The 23,876-nt window shown below is 40.5% G+C and overlaps 1 protein-coding gene across 7 annotated transcripts in view; it reads right to left on the reverse strand.

Moving 5' to 3' along the window:
- LOC125882060 (dipeptidyl aminopeptidase-like protein 6) overlaps positions 1–23,876 on the reverse strand; it is a 341,554-nt gene that overhangs the window by 57,113 nt on the left and 260,565 nt on the right. For 6 of the 7 annotated variants that reach the window (XM_049565694.1, XM_049565693.1, XM_049565695.1 and 3 more), the window contains one exon: positions 16,577–16,675. The exons of the other annotated variant lie outside the window; for it this stretch is intronic. In XM_049565694.1, coding sequence (XP_049421651.1) covers positions 16,577–16,675 — 99 coding nt within the window. The remainder of the gene's footprint in view (positions 1–16,576; positions 16,676–23,876) is intronic. 7 annotated transcript variants of the gene reach the window in all.

The following is a 23,876-nucleotide window of genomic DNA, read 5'->3' on the forward strand; positions in this document are numbered from 1 at the left end:
TTTTTGTTAAGTACATAACTCCACATGTGTTCATTCATAGTTTTGATGCCTTCAGTGAGAATCTACAATGTAAACAGTCATGAAAATAAAGAAAACGCATTGAATGAGAAGGTGTGTCCAAACTTTTGGCCTGTACTGTACATGCCAGGCCAGTAGTTGGCGGTGTGATGCTTACACTTCCTTCTACAGAGCGGCGATGTATAAACAAACAAAATGGCAACCGCACGAATGTTTGTCTGGACGGACGACAAGGTGGAGTTGCTACAGTAAATCTACACTAGGCTGGGGAAGCGTTGATAAATTCAATAGGGTGAGCAGTACAAGCAGAGCTCGGGAGTCCGCCATTGTTGTTGTGATGGTCGACTTTCTCGCGCATGCCTAGTGACTGGAAGCTGATGCGCATGTGCGAAAAGTCTCCGTTTTCAGAGGAACTGCATATTGCAAGTTTACATGACAACGGAGACGGTGCCGTTTCAAAAAATTGCACTCTGGAACCCGTTTTCAAAACGTCGCGTTTTCAGGCACCCAAAATGCCACTGACATGTAAATGATCAGCCAAAACGCAATTAAAGTTTACCGTTTTCAGTTGAAGTCGTTGTCGTATAAATGGGACCTTAGACTCCACCTTGGCAATCAAAACAGGTGTGATGGGTGTAACATGCAACACAACCGCGTCGACCTCTGCTGTGACCTATAACCTTTGCATTGGCAGCACTTTACAAACCATAACAATGGCCTAACTTGGCAATAACAATCATTTGTAATCTCTGTTATATGGCAGCTGATCTCATTTTCTGCTCCGAGGGTAAGGAGCTCCTGGACCTCATTGTTTTACTAATTTGCATACAATTCCGGCTGCTGTTCTTCTTCTTTGAGTTAGGTGCCAACTGCTAATAGCTACTTCTTAAATTTCTCATAGTGGGTTGCACGCATAACACATTATCAAAACGTCATGCCCATGCTGCTCATGATCCCGTCCTGCTGGCTGTCTCTTTATATAGACATTGCTTCGGCACTGCTACTACCTCCATTCCCAGCTCAAAGGCACGACAACTCTGTCCTCCCATTCCGCAAATGTGCCTTATATACAGAATGGTGAGAGCTGCGACATTCCCGCCTTGAATAGGCAGTGTAAAAATGTATTGTCTTTCTCTTGGCTGCTTGCCCTTGTCTGCTTGGCGCTAGTCCAGTTACATTACATTACATTACATTTTATTTTTTAAATTAAAATGTTGAAAGAATAACTGTTTTCATATCTATATAATTTTTGGTAAAAGCCACAACTAGAAAGGGGCTAAAGAGCCGCATGTGCCTCTGGAGCTACAGGTAGCCTACATTGGTCTGACTGATCATGTTTCAACTTTTTTTTTTTTTATACCTTTTTAGACTCACATTGTACAAAATTATCCTTTCACCTTACACTCAGATCCTCCACTACGTCCTTCTCCTCACCTGGGAAACAAGATTTTTTGCTCATACTTCAATGGCTTCATTTTACTGTAGGCTTCATTAACGCCTCAACCAAGCCTTTTTGCCTCGTGTGCAATATGACAGCCTAATTAGACAGACAGAGCAGTGCAGAAAGACTGGCTAATACTACTTCAAGGAAAATCAACTTTTGTAGACTCTTGAAGTGAAATTACCTTCTGCTGCACTGTATTCGCTCAGAGTTAGGCTTTTTACAATGTTGTTCAATCTACTCCTCTCCACTCAGCCCTTTCTTTAAGGCACCGTTGAAGTAACATCATTCATTACATTCAGTGTTCTCTGGAGTGCGTTTTGTTCCAGTTGAGAGGGTTAAAAACACTCCAAGTGGGCACAAGAGAGTTTCCAACAGGCATGTTCTGATAGAAGAAATCATAAAAAAGGCTGATTGGTTGGATTATTAAGGAGAAAAATGCCTGGTTATGTATTTTTCACTTTTGTCTCGCTTTCAGTCTAAAATGTAGACTGACGAAGCAGATTTCTTGGACCTCTCTCTTGTCCCCAGCATGAAAATAGAAAGCCATAATAGAGAAATGATTTATATGTCTCAGTAGGAATGGAAATAATACCTAAATGTCCCTAACCTACACATAATACATCACCTTGTGATTACAAAACACATTCTGGTGAATGAAATAGATTTTAGTTCCTCTCTAGGCTGTATTATTAGCCGAGAGGTGAGGCAGGGTTGCGGTGTTAAATTCTGGATTTTTCTTGTCGGTTCCAGGTCATTTGTCGGTGCTCAAGGCTGCAGATGATGACTGGTCTGATAAAAGCGACACAAGCTACTGGGGAAGAATTATGGTGTCTGTCTGTGGCTAAATAAAATGAAATCTCTAATGCAGTAATACAGTCTTAAATCTTTGCCACCCATTGGCTTAGATGTGCCGTGAAATATAGGTTCATAAAAAATTCAATGGGAGTTTTAATTAAAAATCTCCCCCTTATATATTTCTAGTAATTTAGTTCGTTCGTGGATGTTCTTGAGAGGGAACTCCACATAATGGCTGTGTGTGTTTTTTTTCTACTGTTGCAACAGGCAGAATCAGAATTCTATTCCTGACCCATTTGATAAATGAGCATGCGAATAAATGAATGGCAGAGCAAACAAATGAGCAGAAACCTCAAGTATGAACCTGCTGACAAAATGTGAAACCACCCAAGGCTACTGCCAACCTGCTGCTGGCCAGTTTTCACAGTGGAAGTCATTTATGTTTATCAGGGATGCCAATCAGCATGTGCCTGCTGGTTTCATTACTCACTGACTCTCCTGCTTCTGAGTTCACCATTAAGGTTGGAAGAACCTGGCTCATTGCCCAGTCATTGCTGTTTCATGCTGCTTAACTTCTAAAATACAGATGATGTTTTTTTTCTGTCTCATTATTTGGTTTACTTGGATCGTCCACACCTCAAAGCATCAGAGGTCCAAGTAAAATTCTGACCTTAAAAAGAGCAAGCTATTGACCATCAGGTCTGCGCTATGTTCAAAGAGCTGCAGCCTTCTGGAAATAACCACCTTCAAAATTTCTGAAGCCCCCTTTCATATCGATGACTCAAATACCTTTGATGTTCTACCCTTCTAAAGAAAAAAGAAAGCCACCAAAAACAATTCAGTTCAGTCCTTACAGTTCAGTCCTTACAGAGCCCAGTCCTTACTGGGCACTGTAAGTCCTTACAGTACTTACAGAGCCCACCATCACACAGTATTTGCTGCTTAATTCCCCTTTGATATTAAAGAGGACCCATGACGCCATCTGTATTAAAAACCCAAAATACATTTTGGCATATCTGCAACTCTGTATGGTTGTGGCTAGATGGTTACTCTAGATTTGTGAAACTATCGCGAGCCACTTCAAAATATTCTTGTGTCACTGTTTTATGGCGTGACAGTGCTGTGGTTAAGGCCTGGTTATGTTTAGGCACAAAAAGCTCTTGATAAGGGTTAAGAAAGATCATGAGGTGGGTTAAAATGATCACTTGAAATACAGAACATCAAATTCCGCAGGAGTTTTTGCATCATCATCTAGACAAAACTTCTCTGCAACGTCAGTGCAGCCAGGGTAATGACTGTAGGCCTACTTGAGAAGAGCAGCACTTTCTACCATGAAAATCGCTAATCAAAAAAAAATTCAAAACACAACTGTACATGTTCCAGCAGGTATACGACCAGAAATCAGGGAGAAAATCGACGTTAGCAACCTGATGTTAGCATGTGGCAACATGTAGCAGTGTACTTGCAGCTGGGTCAATGACTGTAATGGAGTATAGTGTGGCTTTTTACTGTGAAAAATCACCAGTAAAAACTTCTAAACCACAATCTTCACATCTGGACATGCTCAAGAAAGAATATTTTCAAAAATTGGTGAGAAATTTACAACATTGTTTCCCTGAAGTTAGTGTGAAGCTACATGTAGCAGTGCAGGCTAAACACTTGTAAACACTTGCAGTAGCTTGCCTGTAACATATGACCATATAAAGGAATACTCCACAATCTAATGTCATCTTGTAGCCATATTACAAAAAATGTTGGAATATTGAGAAAGGTGTGATGCCTGAGGTTTTTGCTCACAGTGACGTTCTTTAAGCCATGCAGACAGGTCTGTTTGTGTCAGCTTTGAAACTAATTAAATTACTAATTTTTTAATTAATTATGCTGAATTTTAATTTACCCAAACCTAAGAAGATCACCACTTGAACAGACACGGCAAGAAGAGCTGCGCAAGGTAATGATGATTATAAACAGCTTCAAGATTTGCTGAGTTAAAAAAGCACTTATGCCCCAGAAACACAGATGCAGTTAAGAAACATCAATGAAGAATACCTTATTACTACTCCATACCCATTGGTAGCTTTGTCACCTTCTACCTATGCCAGTCCTCAATGCCTATGTGCAGTTTCACATAGATTGACCACGTCAGTGAGTAGAAAAACATGGAACAGACAGAATGACTGACTGACAGAATGAGACACTGTCAACTTCTGTGATTATGTACAGCATACCGTACCATGACTTAGTCATACCAAAAATTAGAAGAAAAAAAAAAAAGACATTCGGCCACAGGGGGAGCCACAGCGATCAGTCGCATTTTAGCCATTTTTAAGCATTTTTCTGTTGTTATAGCGCCACCCAGTTGCCAATTAGAGTTAAATTTCTCCAGTCACCTTGAGGCGTCCTGTTCTACATATCTACCAAGTTTAGTAAAAATCTATGTGGCGGTTAGGCCTAAATAAGAAATTAGCTCTCTAGCGCCCCCATTTTGTTTGATGGGGTCAATAATGGAGGGGTCCCCTCAGATTATGTGTGGTCATATGCCTACAAAGTTGTGTGGTGATCGGTGAAACCCTTGAGATGTTACACCTTTATGTGATGAGCCACGCCCTCCGCAATATTCATTGCCTTATAGAAGCTCAGTTTTAGTAAGTTTTCCAACTTTTGCCAAGAGGGAACTTTAGATATTGGTCCCTAGATTATGTTCACCGAGTTTCATGCAGATCGGTCAAACTTCCTAGGAAGAGATCGATTTGAAGTGTTTTTCAAAAAATTCAAAATGGCGGAAAATCTATATAACCGGAAGTTATGGGTTCTTGAGGCAAATTTGTTCCTCATGAGGAGAGGCATCTCTGTGCAAAGTTTCATGTCTCTGCGACATGCGGGACATGAGATATGCCCATTCAGAGTTTGCAATTTCAATCGGTTGCTATAGCGCCCCCCTTTGGCCAATTGATGTAATATTGCTTCATTGGCATCCTCCCATGACCCTCTACCACTGTGCCAAATTTCACATGGATTGACCAAGTCAGTGAGGAGAAAAACGTGGAACAGACACACAGACAGACAGAGTTTTCGTCATTATCTAGTAAGATTATGCTGTGATATGATGGTTATATGCATGGCACGTGACTCCAGATGTGTACAGATCTACAAAGGCTGAACAGCATTCTGTGTAAATGCAATTGAGAGCATCTGTTTTTATAGTAGTGTTGGTATTTTTAGTCCACTACAATGTAATTTAGCCAGAAAAGTCAAGTTTAGCATCAGTTTGCTCATCTTGGCTTTCAGATCTATAATGAACAATACACAATAACAAATGATAGCATTATGACATTAATGTAACAGCGTAAAATGAGTCACAACTGAAACCAACTGAAACCAGTGAGGCAACTCAACTCCCAGAACACTGTGATCCGTCAGGACAAACTGTCTGGCTGGTACAGTCAGGCCATATCTTTCTAAGTCTATTACCCCTGAAAGCAGTTGAGGAGAGAATTGGCTAAACATTAAGTTCTAAAAAACTCACCCACTGCCCATCTAACTCCATATTCCCTCCAAGATGGCTCCCAAGGGAGCACCCAAGTGTCCTCAGAAACCCTCTATCAACCTGCTAAAAAAAAACCCTCATGTGCTTTTTGTAACCTGTAACCTCAATTTGCAATTAATCCTTAAGTCATTGTGTCATTGATTTGACTCACTGCGTCTGAGGTGACGGTCATTTCATCAGTGCCAGCTGTTCGTATTCTCCTCATAAATCTACAATCTCTGTCGCTGCTTAATACACCATCCACCATCCTCGTGTGCTTTAACTTCCTCTTCTCCCTGTGTGTGTGAGTGTAGCAGTGGTGTGTTTCCTTGCAAACCAATCACTGAACTTTAAAAGGCTCTGCTCTTGCTCAAAGTAATTAAGATCATTAGGGAGGCTAGCGCACATAAAATAACAATTATAACAATAATAATAATGACATTAAACATCACAGCAGTGATTAGACTCTCTTGTTTAGCCAACAAGAAACGCAATTTCAACGTTATTATGCAAGCTCTCCAAGGAGATACCTCTCAGTTGAAATACCTCAATATCTGAGTTATTTGCAAAAATCATTCATAAACCCCAAACCATGTGGATTCTTAAAAAAAGATACATGCGGAGTCTAAATTAATGGTTTTGTAGAATCACTGTAGCAAAATTATGGAGCAGGCCCCTTGCTGTGAAGGGATCCTCACAGCCTTTCTGCTGCATTACGCAAACACAGTTAAGCTAGGATTTCTCAGTGATAAGACTGCTAAAGTGAATTTAAAGGATTGTAAGTCCATTTTACGGCTTGGATGTGAATGCTGTGTGCAGTGGGCATTATAGGGAAGTGGACTGTAGAGGGAACTTACTGTATACTGAGCTGCAGTGTGCAGTGCAATGTGTCTGTATAAAACATACAGTGGTAGCTGCTGCAGAAATATTACATCATGCATTGACTGCATTTATGCCTAAACAACACAAGTTCTTCTGCATACAGAACAGAAGAAGTATGACTAATGGACTAATGATGGCAGCAGCAGCAGCACATTTGCAGAAAAGGCAGCAAAAACCACACACTATCACGCTGTCCAGGCACCGCTGTGATATGAGTTAATCATATGTGTCTATGTGCTTGTGCGAGCATGTCTATTTTTACGTGCGTGTGTGTGTGTGTGTGTGTGTGTGTGTGTATCTCTGTTGTTAATTAACACCATCTCTGTCTTCTCTCCTCTCTGCAGGCAGAAACAGACAGCACAACTGGTGCTTTTTAGGCAGGTTTATGTCGGTGCCAGACTGTACTATTTTGCTAAATGCATGAAAACACTATTACTACTGCTGCTGCTGCTACTATAATAGTAGCAATCACAACTACAATTACCACCTCCACTTTGCCTCCACTAACCAGTCAAGTCTACATCCATGTCTGTCCATTTAATACATGTGAAGACTTTGAAGGGATTCAATAACTGGTATTAAGTTTTTTTTTTTCCTTTTTTTTTTTTTTTTTTTTTAAATGGAAGTTATCACTCTACTGTCATGGTCACTGAATCATTTCCTGTGAGAAACATGCTGTCTTCACTTAGAGACTATTTTTACAGAGTTCTGATAGATATCATCACACCATGCAATAACAATCAACTGAAGCTCAACATCAGCAAAACCCACGACAACCAGAGAAACAGGAGACCTCCTGTCCTGGTTGTCACCCACAGAGAGGAAGTGAGGAAGGTGGATCCAAACAAGTACCTTGAGGTCCAAATCAAAGGAAAAACTGTACAGGGCTCACAGCAAATCCCACTTCAGCAGGAAGGGACAAAACAGACTGTTCTTCCTGAGGAGACTTACCAAGATTAGTGCCACCAATTCAGTGTCTGAACAAATGTCTCCCCTTCTGTTCTTGAGATATGACGCTGAATAACGGCCAGAAAAGTGTTTTTGCAGAACATGAAGATGCCACAGTTAAGTTAACCTTTTGACCTTTTGGCTATAAAATGTCATCACTTCATCATTTTATCCTTTTAGATGTTTTTGTGAAATTTTATCATAATTGGCAAATTAATTCTTGAGTTATGGCCAAAAACATGTTTTGTGAGGTTATAGTGACACTGACCTTTGACCACCAAATTCTCATCAGTTCATTCTGAAGTCCAAGGGCACGTTTATGCCAAATTTAAAGGAATTCCCCAAAGATGTATAATTATTACTAAATACAGTTCAATGAAACTGCTCATCCAGCACCTGTAAGCGAATTTACGTTTTCTAGGATAGTAGAGACCCGTCCTACTCTCCCTATGACTGGCCAGCACTTGTTGCCTTTGTTGGTTCGACTGCTTAGGTTTAGGCAAGAAAAGTAAGACTGGTTAGCCTGGGAGTAAGGCAGTAAGGCAGAGTAGGGCAGGTCACTCCTTGCTATCCCAAGACAGGCCACTGGGAAAATTTAGAAACAAGGCTGCGCAGTGTTCCTGGGGCCTGAAATTCCCTCAAGGCGTTCCTCATATATTGCGTTACCAGAATAGGACGTTTGTGTGGACAGACGGACAACCCAAAAACATAATGCCTGTGGGCACTGCTGTCGCTGGTGCAGAGGCATAAATGTGATTTTAGATGAGGAAGAGATCCAAGTAGAAAATAGATAGAATAAGAAAATAATCAACTTATTAACACCAAAAAAGGACCAACTAACATAATAAATCTTAATCATTTAGCTAGCAGGTTAACCAATAAACTGACTTGCCAGCTAGCCGTTGTTATCAGCCAGCTAGCTGATAACAACGGTATTGTTTTTTTTTTTTTCTTTTTCTTTTCCAGTAAACTTCAGTAAGTTTTCCAACCCACAGTGTAGGACCTTTGTTTAAACAAAATGCCATCTAAAGTTGGGAAAAGTATGATCTAAAATTGGAGCAATCTCATCAAAGAATAACTTAACAGTCTGACCAGACATCTGACGCTGGCCTTTTTCGTGAGGGTTCAGGTTCAGTACCCAGCCTTGGAATTCAAAGCTCACAGATTTAAATTTCCTGTTAACCATGGGGCTTAGCAAAGGGGTTTAAGCTGTGATTCAAACACTCATATAGCCAGCTGAAGATCTGCAGACAGAGCGTTTCAAAACCTTGGAGAATTGCCAGTGAAATCCCCGAAAAGTCATGTTTTCTGTTTAGCTCTTGACCTTGCAGCGGCAGACAGACTTGAGAGAGAGAGTTCTTGAGCCTGAGCATTGGCCCTTAACAGGTATAGAGGATAAAGAGTCTGTACCATTGATCAGAGAAATCTTGAGTTACACTATTAACTGAAGCTGAGATTGTAGAAATGAGTGCAATTTAGTCCCTACTTGAAGTTCTGCTCAATAGCTTTCTGAAAACTTTGCAGAATGTGGAACTGTCCCAATGCTTCTTTAAGAGAGGAAGCAACACTATGCAGTAACCAAGACAAGAACCATAAAAGAAAGTATGATTTTCTCTGTCATTGGGAGGAAGAAGTAATCTAATTGTGGCAGGATTCTTAAATTGGACAAAACATGACTGAAATAGCTGTTTTTCAATTTCGGTTGCTAAAAAAACTTGGATCAAAGATGACATCCAACTCTTCAGATGTTCTTTCGACGTTAGCAGCTAAGGAGCTATGAGACTGCTGAATTTGTCATGAGACGCACTGAAGCAAACGTATAATTCCAAAGTCTGCTTCTCCTCTTCAGTTCTGCATCAGATGTAGATATTTCTATTCCTCCCTGGGTATTAAAAACACTGAACAACATCAGTATATTGCGACAGCTTGTTTCTGTCAAAAGACAAGCTGTCGCGCTACTTCTGCTGCTTTCTGGAGGTTGAAAGAGACGACAAAATGGGAGCTTGTGCCGAGACATCCTCTCAGATTAAGCATCAGTCATGCTTGCGGTAGAACTGGGCCATCTCTAAAGGGGATATTTGCACCTGCTGCTTCATATAATGTTACCATTTTACAAAAGCTGATTGTCTGTGACACTGAATGAGCACTGGATGCTAACAGTGAGTGTATGGGCTAATTTGATATGTCTCATTGGTAAGAAAAAGATCCATTGCAGAACTCCATTAACAAATGGCATCCACATCATTACTCATGTTGTGTCATGGGAGCAGAGCTATGAAAAGTCAATAAGGGAGTGAGACAACTGGCTAATCATCTCCAAAGTGACTGCTTTACATAAACATTAGAGATGAGAGGTTATGCATCATTCAGAAACAAGGTAATTCTGCGACAAGCTCGCATGAGTCTACGCACACAGACAAAACAAACATCGCCGCCACACTTCACTTATCTAAATCACAGTCACAAGTCCCTTTCAAAGTCACGACGATAACACTTTTGAGGCGGTCCCAATCGTTTGGACCGCTTTACAAATGGCTCCCCCTTCACCATATTTAACAAACATCAACGAGGCACGAGGCATCCTGGAGGGGCAAACAAGAGGAACGTGGCCATTAAAATGGCAAGCAGCTGCTCAGAGCGCCTGCATTGTGTCCCACAGGGCTGGCTTCACCTTGGTGGTGCTGGAATGATGTTGATGCTGTGTCTGTTTGATTCAGATGGAGTGGTAAAAAACAGGCGTATGTGAGATATCAGCAGTGTCTGCTAACGGTGCAATTACCAAACCGGGGAGACCTATCGTGATGGCTTCAGAACATGACGGGAATACTGATGCAGGATGCAGGGTGACGTAGTTCGTACAGCTTGAGTTAGATACAGCATGAGATAAAAGGATGATTTCACTTTATTACAGTTTGGGCATTTTGTTGCTTTAGCCATCGTAAATAACTGAAGTCTATGGACATGGCAACATCGCTACAACAAAGTCCAACCAGACCAAGACCAAACGATCCGATCTGTGTGGGCAGTGACCTCACTAAAGCTTGGGAAGGCAGTTTTATTTTTGGCATCATTGGACAAAAATCCCATAATAAACTTTGAGCACATTGTAATTCAAGTGGACTGAGGGAAAGCTAGACCTCCACACCTTCTCTTGGTTCTGTTTCCAAGCTTTAGAAAATCTAACCCGTGATGAAGGACTTCGGCCAATCATATGTTATTTCAGAGAGAGGGCATTACAGTTGGCTGTTCTACAAATGCAGAAGTGTGTGCACGTCCCTTCTGTGAAAGCCTGATTCAATGACAGAAAATGCTGTTGAGAAAGTTGCTGTTCCAGCATCAGCAACAACTGCCTACACTGCAAAGCAACCCAAAAAAGAAAGCCAGACTTGTCAAAAACAAATTTGGATAATAAACAAAATAAAACACGGGTCAGTATTGGTTAAGTGTTTCAGAGATAGAGATTTTCAGAGATAGAAGAGAAAATGTTGCTAATAATTTAACCCTCTGCTAACCAGCTAACGGCTGCAGCTTTAAGTTCACATTAATGTAGCCAACAGCAGCAGCTCTGGAGATGGACCCTCAGTCAGTGGCTGGAGCAACCTGAGTCCAGGGCTCCTTGTTGCATTAGCAAACTTTCTGTTGCTGCCATTACACAGGTTACACTGGGCGCTCCTGCTGGTCATCAGCCCACTGTGACACCTGGCACTGGGGGGTTGGATTCGCACCAAATTCAGTTTCTACAGCTGCCGACTGAAGGTTAATTTCCAGAACTGGTGCTGCTCTCGTCCTGAAGAAGCTGTCCACAGCAGCAGGGAGCAAGGCGGAGGGACTGTGGGGAGGCTAACGCGAGCTTATTCTTGTCTCATTATTGGTCTGATAAACACAGAGAGACAGAGCACAGCCAGGAGGGGGTGAGCAACTGTGCAGTGAAATATGATTAAATAAATGAATATACAGGAAACAGTGAAAGCCTGTGCATATGCCCGTGTTCATCTGGAGGAAGGGGCTGAGGACAAAGAGGGGAGAGCTGTGGGGGGAGGGTGTAACCTGATCCAGGATGCCCTCTGACCAATCAAATACATGAAAGTGTATCATCATGGCAGATTTGTTTGTAATGGAAACAGTAGATAGAATAGAAGATAAAACAAATGTTGCTAATTTAACCTTTGCTTATAGTATAATAAGTATTTTGGCATCTGATAAGCCTTTAAAGAAATGCACCTTTTATTTAAAAAGGCCCTCCTGGATCATATTTCATCATCTCACTGGAACCTGAGGCAACACAACCCTTGCAATGTCACTACAGGGTTGTCTCTGGTCTGAGCGTTTAAAACCTGTGTGATTGTTTTAATGGTTGTTTCTTGCTCTGTCTGACTTCTATTTAGTAATGTTGCTGCATATCCAAATTTCAGAGAGAGTTACTTGAGTACAATGTTATTACAGATAAGTAGGGTAGCCAAACTACTATAATAAAACCTAACTTTTAATAAACCTAAATTATCCTTTAAAATGATGATCCATTGGCTGGACAGGCAGGGAGCACAGTCTCTGCACCTAATGATACTCAAGTACAGTATATATCTAAGTTAATGCTGCTGGACAAGACGTGAGGAAGCAATTTTTCCTGGTAAAAATAGCCTAATATATGATCATTAGGATTCTCGAGGTTATATTCAGTCTGTCTCCAGGGAATTGATTGATAGGTGCAGACAGCTGGGGGAAGAGAAAACATAAAACCAGGCTCAATTAGGTTTAAAAAAAAAAAAAAAATTCAATTTCAGCTCCCGAACGGGGAAGCCATTACTGCAAATCCTATAGACAGCCCTGAAAGCATGCAGGTTGGTCGAGCACCGGGTCTAGTAAAAACGACACACTAACGAAGTCGAAATAATCAGCTGATGGATCTCTCTCCCTCTTTCTCCCCCTTTCTCTCCTCCTTGTCAGCTGTGTCTAATGATACACTAAAAATACCTCGAGATCAAGGATGGCACTGTCAACAGCACAAAAAGGAGGAGATGAAAGAGCAGACTGCTTTCTAAAGTCAAGTCTTGTTTCATGGCTGCTGCTGCTGTATGTATGGATTATTAGAAAGCTGCTTTCTTTTCTTTGTGCATCTTATATAACAGCCTTATAGATTAAAGGGATAGTTCAGATTTTTTTGTACTAGTGTTTTATGGGCTACTTATTCATAGTCAGGGTAGTACATGCAGTGCAGTAGATGTCAGTTAGCACACCCCCGGTTTGGAGAAGCAGTCCGGGGTACGACACAAACGCTAAGCAAGCTACTGCTGTGGAGGGGGCAGCAGCAAAACAAATTTTAGCCACTTAAAAAAATCCACATCATGTCAGTGTACACTATATTGCAAGTATTTTCACTGTTTTACCTTTCCGCCAAACAGCCCTTTCCAACGGGGAAGCTGTTAACAACACTCCTTTCCCATCTGAGCTCTTGTGAAAGCCACCAGAGTCCACTGAGAAAAACAGTCATTTTAGCTTGCTGAGCACAGGAGCTGCTGGTCTACCGCTGCCTCTTTCAGTCTGTTAGTATGTGTTATTGTGTGACTTTGGTGAATCCGAACAAACCCATATCACGCCAAAGTCACACAATAACACAATAAAAAAATAACAGTTTGAGGCAGCAGTGGACCTGCAGCTCCTGCGTCCAGCCATGTTAAATTACTGTTTTTCTCAATGGAGTCTGGCTTTGAAGAGAGCAATATTAACAGCTTACCTTTCCCCCCAGATCTCAGTTATCACGGTCTGAAGGTGAGGTAAAGCTGTGAAAATACTGTAAATATGGCAAACACTTAAACTTATATTGATTTCTTTAACTGGAATTTTTTAGGTGGTAAAACATGTTTTATTTTTGACCCCTCCACAGCAGTTGATTGCTCATTTTCCATGTCCGACTCCAGCCTGCTAGTCCAAACTAGGAGCGTGCCGACCGACATCTACTGTATGTAATATACTGTCTATGGGTAATAAACCTTTCCAGCCCCACTTCAAAAGATCTGAACTATTCCTTTAAGGGAATATTTTAGGTAAATAATAACCACAATTTATGACAATGATCTCATGCAATTCAGCCGCTCTGTTGCTCTGAGAAATATGTTTCAGTTTGAGCTTTCGCTGAGAACACAACAGATGTTACCTTCCAGATGTGTACAGTACTAACTCAGTTTGTGATGTTTACCCAGGCTCATTCGAGCATGATCAAATTGTTTACAACTATTGCGTGTCACAGATACGAACGGCGACAAATCAGCCACGTGAGAGACGTCTCATCCTTAAGCACATATGGGGACCTGTAGCTAAAACAAACACTGAAATCAGGCCGTTACCCAGCTCATCATCCACAGGAATGCCATCTTCCTGTCACTAATATAATAAATACGGGTTTTCAGCTTTCTAATTACAGCCGATAGCAGAGGGGAAGGCTTTGCAATTTCAGGATACGAGATTTAACAGCTGCGCTGCTTCTAAGAGCCATCTCAGATGCTGAGATTGGAGGAGACAGCTTCGTTGTGCATGAGAGAAGACAAAATCCACCTCATTAATCCTTCAGCTGTACCGACCCCTCACATCTTGGTGCTGTGATCATTCTCTTCAATACGGCCCGGAGACGTGTGAGGCTGCATCAAGTCGCTGTTTTACCTTGATGTAAAGTAAAGTATATAATTTTCTCTCATTGGCTCCCTGCGGTGCCGTCGGTGTTTATACTGTGACAGCACCTGCTGTTTAAAAACAAGCATTTAAAATTGGTGGCGATGAATTGTGACAAAAGCATCCACAAACTGTCACTGATCACAGAAAAATGAGGGTTGTGGTTGCAGGTAATTGGTTAGCTATTGAAGCATATGGAATAAATCGTTTGGAGGAATGTCAGACAGCAAGGACACACACATACCCAATGTACAGCGACACACAGTTTTGCAAAGACAGAGAAGGGACAGATGGTGTAAAAAAAAAAAAAAAAAAAAAGAAATATCATTGTCATGAATATTACTATTATTTGTCATTTGTTAAAAAGCTAAAAACAGAAAATTTATCATTAGTAGCAATATTCTTACTTTAAGAACTGTAATTAGAAACAATCTTTTCAAAATAGTTGCATCAAAACCTTTAATAAGCGCAATATTACCAATTACAATTCAAGAAACTCATAAGGCGTTTGAGGTTTTGAAGCTAAACTTGCGTTTGATCACTATGTATTCCTCATGTAACTCTGTCCTGTTTCTTGATGTGTTGGAGCAGATTGGTTGTGCAGTTTTATGTTGTCATCACAACATGCTTTTGTTTTATCTGCGCTACAATAAATCTGCTCCTCTCCATCTAAAATGCAACAGAAGAGATGCCAGTTCTTTTTCAGGACCAATTTATCCTCAGTGTAATTTGCTTTCCTCTGTTTTATGGTGTCGTCTCCCTCTGACTTGTAAGAGACACCCTTCTTGATTCTGATTTGTCAGCGACTAGTACAGAAGACTCTCTTTGACCAACAAGACAACATGAAGCTTTCTGCAATAAAAAAAACAACAAAAAACCCCCCCAAAAAAGTCACCTTTTAAAGGGTAAAACTGGTATTTTTCAACCTGGGCCCTATTTTCCCATGTTATTCTGTCTAAGTGACTAATGGGAACAACAACTTTCTGGAATTGGTCCAGTATTGAGGGGAATGAAACAGACAGCAATCCTTACAGGCAATTGTGCACCATCTTTTTCTTTCCATTTGAAGTGTTTGTTTTTGCCACTGAAAGGCTTAGATTATTATCATAAGTGACTGACAACATACAGAAAGGATCCTTACAGAGAAATAAAATGTTTTTTCCAACCTTTTCTCTGATCTGTTATTGTGACTAAGTCTTGTTCAAGGAAAAGTCTCTTCAGTAGAAGCATTAATGAGAGTTGAAGAGTATGGTGTTGGAGTACAGAAGGCATAAGTTAGTGTTATCTAAAAGATTTTCAATGTCTTGGTTGAATATTTAGCTGATTTTAACAGGCTGCGAGATTTCAGATTGAGAAGTCTTCTTCACCTTCTTGCTTCGAGGCGACAATGCTAACCACTGCAGCACCATGCTGTCCCAGGGGGGGAGGTTCGATCCCTGGGTGGGGGAGCATGTTCTCCCCGTGTCAGCGTGGGTTTTCTCCGGGTGCTCCGGCTTCCTCCCACAATCCAAAAACATGCAGGTTAATTGGTGACTCTAAATTGGCCGAAGGTGTGAATGTGAGTGTGAATGGTTGTCTGTCTCTATTTGTTAGCCCTGTCTGGTGACCTGTCCAGAGTGTACCCCACCTCTCGCTCAGTGTCAGCTGAGATTAGCTCCAGCACTGCTGCGACCTCTAACAGGATAAGTGGTTAGGGAAAATTAATGAACGTTTCCTTCAGCAAAACTTGGACAAACAAAAGGGATGGAAAACTTTTCTTTAATCTGTAAGGTCCTTTTATTAATATTGTTGGACACTTACAAAACAATTTGAGCCTGTCAGTGGCAAAAACAAGCATGTTTAATGGATGTAAATTTAAGGTGCACAGTTCCCCCTGTGGGATTACATCGCAGCCTTTTTCACTGCTGTGGCTGCAGCGGTCCCTCTCAATACTGGACCAATTTCAAAAAATCTTCTCTGGATTAGTCACTCATACAAAAACATAAGAAAATAGGGACCAGGATAAAAATTAACGCATTTTGTTTTGTTAGTTCTAAGATGCTTTAAGCAAATTTAAGCAACTAGAAGACAGAGAAGAACACTTCTTCCTTACGAAGTTGTTAGGGTAACACATTGGTAAAAAGAGGGCAAGTATGTCGGTTATTTCTTTCTCTTGCCATTCCCAGAATTGAGATGCCAATACCTGAGAAAAATGTCTGATTCTTGTTCTTAAAATGCACAAATAAAAATATTTGGAGCACATTTTCAAATCCAGTCCTACAATAAACTGTGTAACTCTTTAGTTTAATCGAATAACTTACTGCTTATCCATTTAGCGTTAGGGTCGTGAACCTTGAAGTCTTTTCTGAAGAGGTCTGCAACAGTCACCTTGCCCTTGAGAGCCAGGCCATCATCTTCACCTGCAAAGAAATAAAACACAATGTTAACACAAGGAAAACTGAGCAGCGCCGTGTGTATTTATCACAGAAAACCACTCGACATTTTACACTTGCAGGCTTTTCTTTCCACAACATCCTCGAGTGAACAGTAAAAGTGCTTTATAAGCTTTATAAAAGTTCATAAAGGTCTGAAACGCAGTGACTTAACAATAATGCCTCTTCATAGGAGAGGGAGGTTGTAGAAAAATATATTAAAACAGGACAAAAATACACCACTGTTCCCATTTCAGCCTAGTGCTCAAACAGTTTCCTGTCATCCTTTTGTTTTGTTTTTAAAATTAGCACCAAAAGCGTTTAGTGCCATATAACAACTATAGTATAATGTATGAGGCTCTTCTGGCATTAAACTACAGCACATTAAAATGAGTCCAAAAGTATGAGTGTCAGTTAGAGAGAGGTATCATCAGAAATATTATGTTTGATAAGCCATCCTTACAACAAACAATTTTTCAAGTGATTTCACTGTTGCAGACAAACTTCCAATGTCAGATTAAATCCTGAAAGTTTTGTTATAGCTGTGGCTCACTCCCATGAGCTTGATTATTTGATGTAAGGTGGTCAGTAAAACTCTGAGCTGAGCTGTCTTGGGTCAGTCTTTTTCTTGGTTGGACGTTCTAATAAAATCAAATATGTTTAATACTATTGTAAGTTTTTAGTCTAGGCTCGTGCTAAAGTTCACTAACATCACGTTATCAGCAATCAGTAGGTGCTCTTTCTCCAGTACCAAACAGGAAGCAGCAAACTGGGTAGACTGTAAACATGGAGGGGGCTTTGGGGAGGTGCAAGAACGTAAACGAGTCCTGGTTGTCTTGGACTGTGGAAAAAGAGGGGATACTTGTGGAGCTGAGGAGTGAGTGTGTAATTTGGTGTGTATCTATATATACCATAAACTTCAATTAAAAGCCAAGTACCTTTTACTGGCCCAGTGTGGCCACACATTTTGACAAATGAAGGCCTGTCTCAATTAGATGCCTGGTCTCGTTGCTTAGCAGTTCATTTTTTTTAAATAGAAGTTTTGATGGGCGGCATGGTGGTATGGTGGTTAGCACTTTCGCCTCACAGCAAGAGGGTTGCCGGTTCAATCCCGGGCGTGGGAGCCCTTCTGTGTGGAGTTTGCATGTTCTCCCCGTGTCAGCGTGGGTTCTCTCCGGGCACTCTGGCTTCCTCCCACAGTCCAAAGACATGCAGATTGGGGACTAGGTTAATTGGTGACTCTAAATTGTCCGTAGGTGTGAATGTGAGCGTGAATGGTTGTTTGTCTCTATGTGTCAGCCCTGCGATAGTCTGGCGACCTGTCCAGGGTGTACCCTGCCTCTCGCCCGATGTCAGCTGGGATAGGCTCCAGCCCCCCCCCGCGACCCTCAAGAGGATGAAGCGGTTAGAATGAATGAAGAAGTTTTGATGTATAAAAGCAGGTTGTTGGCGACCTCAAATTATGTGTAGATTCCTCGATTACCCTGTAAGTTATTCATATACTTTGAGTCCATTAGGATCCTCAGATCAAAAGAATCAAAAGGGTTTTTCATAAAAAGTAATCCAATTTGTTAAGTATTATTTTAACAGGATAAAGTGGTGTTGTATCAGTATGCTGTAATCCTTGTAACTCTCTCATTCTCTGATATGCTGTCTGTCGGAGCTAGATCAAATAAATGATTCATAATTGATGTTATCTGAAGCCTAATTTCTATACAAGTAATATTCATACTGGTTTAAATAAACAATTTGATTTTATTTTCCATCTTTGCTGAGCAACAGTTTTTGTGTGAAAGGAGTTGTATAAACGTCTCTCCCAGACACAGTCCTCAGTGATTTAAATAATAGCCCGGGCTATCAATTGAAGTTTTACAGTACGCCTACTTGCACTTATCTTAGTTAGAAATCTACTAAAATAGTGCAGCTAACCCACAGAGGCTGGTAGTGAGTTGAGGCAACAGTTCATCTTTGTAGATATAATACTGTCCACACATAACACCTTTTAACTTGTGTCATGTGCTTTTGGGAACATGTAAGGAATTGTTAAGGGATTTTGGCATAGATGTATAAAGAGAACTGGATACAGCGTTGGAGGCAGGGCCCACTTCATCCCTATGACAGCTGCTCAGTGGTGCATGAAGTTCAAAAGTTCAACTGCTTGCTTGCTGCTGCTGCTCCACTGCTGCTCTTCTAGACTTTCCAAATGTTACTGGACTGAATGGATAAAATTCTGATAATGAAATGGGTAGTGACCTGATTTACAGACGTCTCTTGTGTCATCGAAGCATATGGGAAATGAAGATTTACATGCAGGACATGGTAGTCATACGTCCCAAATTGAACCCAGCTGACAGCCAGCTAATTGGATTGTTGTTTCTTATCAGTCACACACCAATCACAGCCCATCCCCACAAAAGGCGGCCCATTTAAATATGGCTTCCTGATCCCTGCTACACCAATGCTGCCACACCACTGCTGCTAGCAAATCTTTACCTCCACCACCCCAGCCTCCACCTTTCTGATTAAGAGTCCTACCTAAAAAGTAACTTGTTTGTAGACAATTGTCACTTGTTACAAGCAAAATTTCACTTAAAAAAGTAGAAAAATGTGTCAGTGTAATAAGAACTTTTTTTTTTACTTCCATTGACAAATTTTTTCTACTTATTTCAAGAGAAAATTTGCTTGAAACAAGTGAAAATTGTGTAAAAACAAGTTACTTCTTAGGTGATGAGTCTTATATCTTAAGTGTAATCAGATTTGTTTTGACTAGAAATTAGACTTTTTGACTAGAAATAAGACAAATATTCTTGGTAAGATTTTGAGTTTTTGCAGTGTAACATGGCTCCAAGGTCAAAATGGTATTCAATGTCTTGCTTGGGCCCACTCTTATATACCCAGGGGGTTTTCTGTATTACGCTCCCTGTTTTGGCATAGCATGCTGCTTGTCTAATCCAGGGAGCACCTCAAGAATGGAGCCCTCAGCGCCAAACATAACTGTATTTGCATTTGTTGCAATAAATGGTCAAATCTATGACGAGAGTGTTGCTGATTGAAAAAATCCTTCTCGGCCACAGGGCATCACGTGATGGTTGTAATTCCATTGTTTGGCCACTACAAAAATTTGCTTCAAAGCCCAGCAGGCCTGGAGTTTGGGAGGGGTCAATATTTTCCACCAGGAGCAAGAAAGACACCTAGTTGTAGTCTTGCAAATAGTCTAAGATTCCCAGTCTCTGCAAAGCTATGGTTTGTGACTAAAACCTCACAGTCTTTAGATGTGAGAGGGTGTCAGACTCTTCTAGGGTAGGGTAGGCAAGACAGATGGACTGATTCATATCCAGATGGACAAATGTGCAGATGTAGATTTGGTGAGTTTCCAGATTTTGAAAAAATTAAATAAAATTAAAACCAAATTGTGAGACATTCCACAGTTAGAAAAAAAATCAGATAAAGACAAAAGGGTAACAAAAATAAGAATGATTTTCTTTCCTCTTCTGACAACAAAAGCTGTTATAATATACATTGTTCTCTCAACACATTTTGATCACTAACCGTGTCTTAACAGCTTTTATCTGCAGGCTGGAACCGTTCACCTTTAAAAGAATAAAGAGCGTAGCTAAGACAGAAATAAAACATGAGTAAAATAACAAAGCAAAGCACCATCGTAACTCCCGCAGGCCTTTGATTAACACCAGTGAGGCTTCTGATCATCGGACCAGACAAGCGTATTTACAGCAGATGCCTCCTGCAATTCATTTCAGCTTAATTTCATCCATCAATGCTCATCATATCATCTCCTGCTACATAATATGACTCATTTCACCTCCATATACGTGGTGGGGGGATAAAAGGCAAAAGACAATATATCAGGAGCTCCTTTGTCTCTAATAAGATCATTCTCAGCCTGATGTTTCATGTTTAACACTGAATTCAAAAACTGTTTTGAGCGATTCGGTCTCCTGCCCAGGGAAACTCTGACAAGACATGGCAGTTGATGGACACCTTGGTTGGTATGAGGATCAAAGATGTGATATTTCAGCTACAGGACTGTCTTTCTAATGTGTGATGTTTAATCCCCATGGTAAGCCTGCCAGTGTCCATGCTGCAGCTGTCATTTTATATGTGGGGTAACTTTTTCCATTTTATTTTTGGCTGCAAAGCAACAGAAATATTTGTTCATAGACATACAGTTGAGACAAGGTCAGAGAATAAAACGGTATATATAAACAAAGAACACAGTGCATTTCTCTAGTGTTGCAGTTTGTATTATGTTGCTTTCAACAGGAATGAGCTGCAGGAAAAACCTTATAATGTGACCATTTGTTAAATGTATTATACTTTAATCAATGCCACTTGTAATTACATCCCTTAACATGGAAATCATTTGTCCAGTGTGTATTTAAATGGTGTGTTTGAAATGAATTTGAATTTTATGGTGTCTGTGCTTTACTGAGAATGTAAGGTTGATGTCACACTGTATTAAATGTATCAAATGGTGGTGCCATCTTAAAGGATGTGCTGTGTTACCTGTGCAGCTTAGGTGGGTCAAGCAATGGTATTTGGACAAACTTATGATAATAAGGAACATAGATCCACATGACTTGGCAGCCCAAAGATGGATTACATCGACCCAGTCTCACTCCGAAGTTGTGAATACCGGCACTTTGTCAGTGACTTGCATCGTCAGACACCGACGAAAAAAGCTGTCCTTTCACGTTGGGATGATACGCGGACGGTCGCTGTTATTTTTAAAGGGCACCTAACAACCACAGACTTTTACTTGGGAGGCCGGTGTTTTTTTCTAAACCCAACCATGTCCTTGTGGCTAAACGTAACCATGTACATTTGTTGTTCAAAAAAAATAAACATCAATTCCCAGTCTTGTACTGACATAGCGTGTGTATTTTGAAAGAGACTGTATGCAAACATTACATTTCCTGTGAAAACGGAAGTGTATTTTGAAAACAGACAATGCATTCAACAGGCTGAAGTTGACACTGCGTCCCAGAATGTCAAGAACCAACGCAACCAGGGTACCTTTCACTGATATCTCGACGTGGTAGGTCCATGACCAAATGTTGATATGTGATGAGGTCAGAGTAAGAATGCATGATTACAGGCCCTGATGCATTTTCTCAATTCACAAACATGGACACTGTAAACTATCTTGTTTGTGGACTGAGTGTATCTCTGGTATCACCACTGCTACAGCAATGACCATTACTACAGTCAATATCAACAAAAATATTTATCCATCAGTCTTCATACCAAAGATTTTGCCACATTGGCTTCACAAAAAGATGAAAAGAACAGAAAAGAAATAAGAAAAAAAGGTAGACAGTTCAGACTACAGAATCAAATAGAGTACATTTCTGGAAGAGGTATACACTTATATGTGAGTGATGTGTTAGTATATTTTACTTTTATATTTTTCTTGACAACCAGATTTGGGGAAAGAAGATATGCTGCAACATCTCAGACTTTATGAAAGTCATGGATGTTGCCATCGTGTCATTACCCACTGGTTTGCAGACTACCATTTTGAAGCCTTAAGTTTGGTATTTCCGTGGTCACCATTTTGGTTTTTGAAGTCAGAAGTGACCATATTTGAATGAGTAGGTGGGGCCATATTGTCCTTCAAGATATTATTGGTTTTGTCATATTACAGCTTGTCATTATGCCTTAGAGTGCCCCAGGAATGAGTCCTAAAACCAGGAAAATGAGTTAGCATTTTAGCAGTTTCAGATCCCTCGTCTCCAAGTCAGTGGGTTGCCTGAATCAGAATCTGTTCCAAACCCAGGCCTATGAGATTTTCACGTATTAAACATAAAATATTTCATTAAGCACCCTACCAGGCTTGTGAATTTTGAAGCTTTTATGTGTTTTAAAAACGGCCGTTGCTACTACAGAACGTCATCACACCGAACACAGCTTTAAAGCCTCGTTATGGTGGTGAGGTTAGGTCATGTGACTGTGGTGTAGTTTGTTTATAGCCTAATGTTAGCCATTTACTTCTGGATATTGCCTTTAGTCTGAACAAAACTTGTAAGTATCATTGACGTGAGTTTGCTACGGAGCTTATTTGCTAAAACAATCCAAAATCCAGTGGATAAATCCCACTGGCTTTATAATGATGGAACCAGAGCGACGCTAACTTCCGTCTTGGCCTCCAGAAAAACGTCATCCCTGAGGCACTCTGATAGGAACTTCCAGTTTTACTGCTGACTATAAAAGGGTTACCCCTTTTTCTTTGTCTCTTTTCTTGTATTGTTTGGTGGTTGTCGTTTTTGTGATTAATTTGTTAACTGGTTTTACATTATAAATAAATAAATAAATAAATTAAAGAGATAGAGAGGGTGGAGCTGTGGAGGAGCGAGGGGTGGATCTGATTGAGAACCAGCAGACACCACGACACCACCATGGTAGTTACTTGTCAATCACAAGGTAGCCCAACTCTTCAGCCTACCCTACTTTATCATCTACTTTATTCTAAATGGGACAATACTTTAGAAAATGAACATCAAGCTGTACTGAAGAAGACTTGAAACTAACAACTGAGACCACAAACTCATTAGTTAAATGTTTACAAAGGCAACTAAGCAAGTGAGAAGAGGGGTCATTTTCTCATTGACTTTCACACAATCAGACTTCTTTTTCCAACAAGTGGTGCTGCCCCGTGCAGGCCATTAGAAAGAATGCAGGTTCCAGCCATGTCTGCACTGGCTTCACTTTTAGCGCAGAGATAACTCTTTGAGCAACATAGAAAAAAGGACCAGTAATAGGGTGAAATATGGATAGAAAATGACCAGGAATAAATGTATCTTTTGGAACTTTCTGTAGGGTTAAAAAGCCTGAGCATTAACGGACAGACCATTCTGTGACACTTGACAATTTACCTTTTGAAACCAGAAATAATGAAAATGCTTTTAGGTGAGTGTCCATAAGCTGGGATGTCATGTGATTGGTCAGTGGTGGAGAAACCTCTGGAATTGAACAATCAAAAGACATTACTGGTGTTTTGTATGTTTTAGCTAGCAATAAAATATAAATGCACACACTTTACATATAAAAAAATCATACTGCACTCTGGGTTCTCAGACTGGTGAAAGCTTTTTTTCTGCTTTCCAGGCAGCCAGTGATTTCACTTCATGTGGGTAAAGCATTGTATCCATTATAGGTATGATCGAGTGAC

Source organism: Epinephelus fuscoguttatus, linkage group LG21 (genome assembly GCF_011397635.1).
Source record: "Epinephelus fuscoguttatus linkage group LG21, E.fuscoguttatus.final_Chr_v1".
NCBI classification, from domain to species: Eukaryota; Metazoa; Chordata; class Actinopteri; order Perciformes; family Serranidae; genus Epinephelus; species Epinephelus fuscoguttatus.